At 41.3% G+C, this 6,758-nt stretch overlaps 1 protein-coding gene across 1 annotated transcript; it reads right to left on the bottom strand.

Moving 5' to 3' along the window:
* Positions 1 to 1,653: 1,653 nt before the first annotated feature.
* Positions 1,654 to 5,985, bottom strand: LOC311098804 (zinc finger MYM-type protein 1-like; the record flags this gene model as incomplete). Its single annotated transcript, XM_084139377.1, has 3 exons — positions 1,654 to 2,688; positions 2,881 to 2,989; positions 5,897 to 5,985. 3 exons carry the CDS (start codon positions 5,983 to 5,985, stop codon positions 2,161 to 2,163), a joined length of 726 nt encoding a protein of 241 aa, XP_083995503.1. The 3' UTR covers positions 1,654 to 2,160.
* Positions 5,986 to 6,758: the final 773 nt, after the last annotated feature.

The raw sequence follows: 6,758 nt of genomic DNA, 5'->3' as shown, positions 1-6,758 counted from the left end.
CAGGAAACAGGTGTACACAATCAGACAAAACCAAACAAACATCGAAAACATCAAACGGTGATAGCTAGTACTCCGGAGACGACGACCGCCGAAGCCTGCCCGAACAAGGAGGAGGAGCAGCCTCGGCCGAAACCGTGACATTAACAGCCTCTACCCCAAGCCATAAGACTGCTGAACAATTAATCAAATGGCCACTTGGACTATTTGCATTACTGTATATATTTACAAAAAAATATATGGGGGATTGGAAAGATGCAGACAATTACATTGATGGAAGCAATCTATCTGCACTATTAAACCTGATCTACCCCCTAAATAAATAAAAATAATAATAATGTCAGCGGACCAATGAGATGAGAGTTGATATCCACAGTGTGCATATCCAGATGAGAGTTACTAGACGTCTGAATAGAGAATGGAACATGTCATGATAACATTATTAAACACTTCTAGTAGTAAAACTCAACAGACATAAGATAATGAAATACTAGCAAGGTGATAAATGAATGAATGAAGACATTTGATGAATATTTATTAAAATCAGACTTGTTGACGTAACAAACACAGCCTTCCATGCCATAATTGAGGATACACCAGTACATTCTACTGTGGACTTAAGAGGAAGCCATGAAGCCATATTTGGAAAAACCTTTTAGTTTATGGTCTTATTTACATACATGAGTTCAGAATATGTTCATGGTCCAGTGTGGGCCGTTTAGTTGATCAGTTCCTTGTGTTAACCTTCATAGTCCGGGGTCAAGAGCTGAAACAGAATCATACTCTATACACACTATCATACACAGGTTGTCAGAATACAGAACAATAACATGAGATATGATGCTTTGTGTTCTGTTCATCTCCACTTAATAACTCTATTGGACATTGGTGTAGTGATATTGATCCTTCACATACTGTCCAGATGAACTTGTTACACATTTCACAAAAAAAAAATATATATATATATTTCCTAAGATATTAAAAACATTTAGTGTTTAAGGCAGAACTTTGATATCCACAGTTTAAGTTTTGCGATAAATAAATGTTGGCATGTGATCCCTTAACACAGTTTACACCGGTAATGAAAGACGAATGTTATGTTACTAATGTTACTAATGTTAAGACTAAAGACTAATGTTATGTTACTAATGTTACTAATGTTAAGCCTAAAGACTAATGTTATGTTACTAATGTTACTAATGTTAAGACTAAAGACTAATGTTATGTTACTAATGTTACTAATGTTAAGACTAAAGACTAATGTTATGTTACCAATGTTACTAATGTTAAGACTAAAGACTAATGTTATGTTACTAATGTTACTAATGTTAAGACTAAAGACTAATGTTATGTTACCAATGTTACTAATGTTAAGACTAAAGACTAATGTTATGTTACTAATGTTACTAATGTTAAGACTAAAGACTAACGTTATGTTACCAATGTTACTAATGTTAAGACTAAAGACTAATGTTATGTTACTAATGTTACTAATGTTAAGACTAAAGACTAATGTTATGTTACTAATGTTACTAATGTTAAGACTAAAGACCAGTGGCGGCTGGTGAAAAATATTCTCGGTGGGGCTGTGCCATACTTTTTTTTTCCTGTAACCATCGCGATATATTTTAACACAAACTGCAGGACAGCAGTGCTCAGTGAAACATTCAGTAATTATTTAATGCCAATATTAAAAAGTTGAGGCATTCTTACACAAAAACATATTACACAAACCCAAGCCTTTCATTTGCATTTAAAGTGAACTTTTCACCATTGGTAGTAAACAGGCAACGCAACAGGCATGCTGTCAGAACAGAGTGGAAAGTGGACAATAACATGAAATTATTATAAAGTTTATAGGAAATCTTACACTGTATAAAAGGATGTATAATATAGAAATGGATATCAAGTGGATGAACTCAAACCTTTGACTGGAAGAATAGCATACAGTATTTTATGATCATACTAAATGTGACTAATTGTTAATGTGCTCCAGAACTGCAACAATTAATTGATACAAAACAACATATATACAGTAATATTAGCAAAGACACTATTAAGACTTTCTAGAGTACCATATATAACTGGATTTTTTATGCTAAGGTCAACTATATACAAAGAAACATGCGGCCAGAGCTGCTCTGTGTGTGTGTGTCTGTCATCTTATTTGTACAGGAATTTTGCCCGTCTGTCCTTCTGAGTGGCAAACCTCTCAATGACCCTTTGATTAAAGTCAGGAATGTCCCTGACAAGTTTCTTCTCCATGGAGAGCATGGCCAGAGCGTTCAGGCGATCCTGTGTCATGCTGTTTCTCAGGAAGGTCTTGATCCTTTTCAGTGTAGAGAAGCACCTTTCTGACTCAGCAGTTGTCATGGGTGTGGTGATGAGGATCTTGAGGAGGCTGGCAGTCTCTGTGAAAGTGCTCTGAAGGTTGTTCTCCATGAAGAACTGGTACAGGGGCACTGCACCACTACAAGCCTTGAACTCACTGTTCTCATAGATGAGGGACAGTTCGGTTTTGAGCTTGGCCTTGTTCAACATGGGGTACGCCTCCACGGTTGTTTCAAGCGCTGTATCGGGGAACTTCACACTGTGTTGTGGGAACAACTCTCCGTGCAATAGTGTTGCGCTGATGAGGTGCTGGGTGAAGGAGAACCTCTCTTTGGCATGACTCAGGATGGTATCACATACCTGTAAAAGATACATCATCAGCTTTAATTTGCAATTAAGCTATTTTGATGCAAGTGATCCTGACTGACACATGCCTATGTCCAACTCAAGTATATGATTACCAAGGTGCTGATTTTTCAGGGTTTTGGCTACATACTACCAGGCCTGAAAAAAGTTATAGGGGGAAACACTGACAATTACATCACAACTTACCTCTATAGCCAACCTCTGTTGTTCTCCTGGTCCCAGCATCCTCCGTCGCTTGATGGGCTGTTGCTGCTCGTCAGATGCGCTGTCCCCACACAAAGAGGGAATTGAGGCCCTGGGTCCAAAAAATTTAGTTTAATTTGATAACTTGCAATCAGACTTCTTAACTCACTGTAATTCCCCCTCAACACACAACCAGTGACTTTTATATATATATATATATATATATATATATATATATATATATATATATATATATATATATATATATATATATATATATAGACAGACAGACAGACAGACAGACAGACAGACAGACAGACAGACAGACAGACAGACAGACAGACAGACAGACAGACAGACAGACAGACAGACAGACAGACAGACAGATAGTGTGTATATACACACAAACTATGTCTAGTAACTGCTTTTAACCTGTGATGTACATAATTAACTGATGTTATTACGTTTCAAAGCCTTTTTCTATTACATTTGTGAGAGGGATGCAACATCATTTTGTTCTGCTGTGCACTTAGCAATAAAGTTAATATTCAATAACAACTAGGCCTCTTCTAGAAATTGACCTGGTGGACACCTGAATAATTATTACAAACTGTGTAGTACTTTCCTGCATTATTATCAACGTCTGATTGTGTCTTCTCTTTCCTTTTAAAATACTAAAACAAATATAATTGTGACGGCTCTATGATAATCACTCACTTTGATGACCAGACACATTTAGGCTTTTAAAACTGTTGTAAGTGAACTATTCATCTTTCTAACAACATCTTTATCAGCCAATAGTAAATATAGTTATTTACCTGATTGTTAGCATGCTGTCTGTGAACCTCTGGACAAGTGCTTTAATGAAGACAGGGTCGATGTTCCTCTTCTGCAGCTGGCTGAAAAGCATGTCCACATTTGGCATGATCTTGTGGAACAGTGCCAGGAAAAAACAGAAAGCCTCGTCTTCGAGCATCCTCACAAAGCCCCCCGCCTCTCTGACAGTCGGGGCATCAAAGTTCCCAGAGTCTCTGATGGTCTGGAAACACGTTAGGAGGTCATCCCTGTACTCGTACACAGTGTTTACAGCGCGACTGTGGAAGTTCCACCGTGTTGTAGAGGCTCTGGGGAGTCTATGCGCAACCACTTCGTCAAGCACGGTGGTTCTCTTGGGAGACCTGGAGAAGAAAGCAGAAAATCCTGCAAGGTCGGAAAAGAAAGTGCCGATCCTGGGGATGCGTGAAGTAGCCTGCTGCATGATGAGGTTCAGCTGATGTGCATAGCAGTGGACGTAGTGCACATTTTCGTACACATCCACTATTTTACGCTGCACTCCGCCGGTGGCTCCCCTCATCACACTTGCTCTGTCGTAAGCCTGGGCAATAAGTTTGGCCTTTTGTCCATGCGAGAGTATGGTGCTGAGCCTCTCCAGCAGCGCTGTAGCGATGGTGTCGGCGGTTGCGTTCTCGATCAAAATGAACTCGAAAAAACGCTCTTGGACGTTACTTTTAGCATCGATGTAGCATATCACAAGCACCAACTGGCAGTGGGTGGAAACGTCAGTCGTCTCGTCAGCTTGAATGGCGATAAAATCAGCACTCTTTACTTCCTCCAGGATGTAATCCTTAAGCACTGACAGCATACAGTCCAACAGCTCGTTCTGTATCGTCTTTGACGTGCCCTTAAAAACGGTAGCTGTCTTCAGGTGCTCCTCCAGCACACTGTCGAGGGAGGCAACAAAATCCACTAAGCCCCGGAAAATGCCGGGGTTGTCTGAGGAGTCAGTCTCCTCGTGCCCACGCAAGGCCAACTCAAAAGCCCCACAGAACTTCACACAATCGATAATTTTGGATAGAATGTGCCTGTTTTTATCCACCTCCTCATTGTGTTTCCTCACCGCAATCCTGTGGCCGTCATCCAGCTGCGTAGCAATGTTCACCCTTCCTAATACAGCTAGCTTTACAGAGTTGTCCATGTGTGCCCTGGTGTTCTCATGTTTCTTTACCTTCTCTGACAGGTGCTTCATATCCCTCACTCCGGTACCTGTCCATGCTGAATCTGACCCCGTCGTTTTAAAAAGCAAGCACGGAAAGCAAAATAAAGCATTAGCATCAGTGCACCCAGCTAGCCAAGCCTTCCTGGTGTACCAGCTACGGGAGAAGCCGCGCATATACTGCTTCCCTTTCTCGCTAGCCTGCTGTCTGATTGAGAGGTCAGGTTGATCTGGGCCCAGCTCTTTCACCCGAACTTTCTCTGACAAAGTTCTCCTCTCAAACGGATCTTGGAGGAGAGATTTCACCGAGTTAGGGTTGGGTCTTGGAGGAGTAACGTTTGCGCTCGCCATTGTCGTCTAGTAAAAATGGCGTCACTGGACCCCGGTCCTTATTTTATCAGGGGCGAGCTTGGGGCGATAAAATAATCGCCCTCCTTGGATTCGATTTAAGATCGCTGATTGACTACATTTTATGTCATACATTCATATCTTAAATTAGCAATTGGCTTAACTGCTACGTAGACCCGCCTCCTCGGGGCACTTTCTGTATCGCCCAGAGCTGACGAGGCGTTTGACAGGCAGAGGAAAGGTTGCGAATATGATTTTCTATCATATCTTACACATATTACTGTGTGCATTCCATATTTCAAACACACAAATATTGACATACTGATGTTTTTATTATTATTATTTTTTATTTTATTATTATTTTTTATTATTTTTTAAAATTATTTTATTTAAGGGGGCGGCGCCCTAGCGCCCTCTATCGGCCAGCCGCCACTGCTAAAGACTAATGTTATGGAACAGCAGGGACTGTGATGCAACACAAACATAGGCACAGACACACACGTACACAAGGATTTTGTGTTGTAGATATGTGGTTGTAGAGTAGGTGCCTGAGGGCAAACACTTAATGTGTTGTGAAATCTGTTATGAATGTATTGTAATGTTTTTAAATTGTTTAACTGCCTTAATTTTGCTGGATCCAAGGAAGAGTAGCTACTGCCAACAAAAAAATACACAAACGGGGTCGCGTTGTCTGTCATCAGACGATGGAGTACCCCATGGACAGCGAAGTGCCTCTTCAGTTTTCCAATCACAGCGGTGCTCCACATATCTGGCAGGTAGTCCAGTTCAAAACCAGCCTGAAAAAGAGTCCACCAGGACCAAGTGCATCTTGCCCTGCCATTCAAACATGTCCGTAGCAGTCATCGACCAATGCAGTTCAGGTATATCACGCAACACTATTGGCTCCTTAACCTGGTAGGGTTTAAGAGCATTACAGGGAGCACAGCAGGACACCTCCCTCTCCATTGAGGGCCAGTACATAGTCTCCCTTGCTCTATCTGTTGTTGCCTCATCCCCTGGGTGCCCTTGATGCAGTTGGCCTGTATAGAATTGTTGTAAGGACAAGGGGATCAGCAGTCTTTGACCCTGCAGCAGGATATGACCACTCAGTATGAGCCCATCATGTACTGTAAACTCTTCTCTCAAGGCATAGCAGGGGTGAACGTCTTGGGGAAGCGAAGCTCTTTTGATGATTTTGGCAGGCCATTTAGAATGACTTCTCTGAGGTGTGGTCATATGACGTCTGTTGCCACCGCAGCCCTTAACTCTTCAGTGCGGTGAGAGGACAGAACCTGCACAGTCATGACATCAAAGGACTCCAGGTGGAACACCCACCCATCTACAGCTACAAACTATCACGAACACGATGGTGTTCTCCATTTTGCTTTTACGACCCCCACAAGTATCACGGGACTCGTCTGAAGGTCCCAAAACAAATGACTGGAAGTATGGAGGAAGTTTGTGCCAACAAAAATAAGGGGTTAAATATCTGTCAATAAAACAAAAATATTTCCTGTGCTTTATTATGTATAACAGTACA

The sequence above is a fragment of the Coregonus lavaretus genome (genome assembly GCF_964263955.1).
Source record: "Coregonus lavaretus genome assembly, chromosome: 23".
Classification (NCBI taxonomy): Eukaryota; Metazoa; Chordata; class Actinopteri; order Salmoniformes; family Salmonidae; genus Coregonus; species Coregonus lavaretus.
The sequence above is the reverse complement of the archived record's forward strand: the minus strand, read 5'-3'. Positions and strand labels throughout refer to the sequence as shown.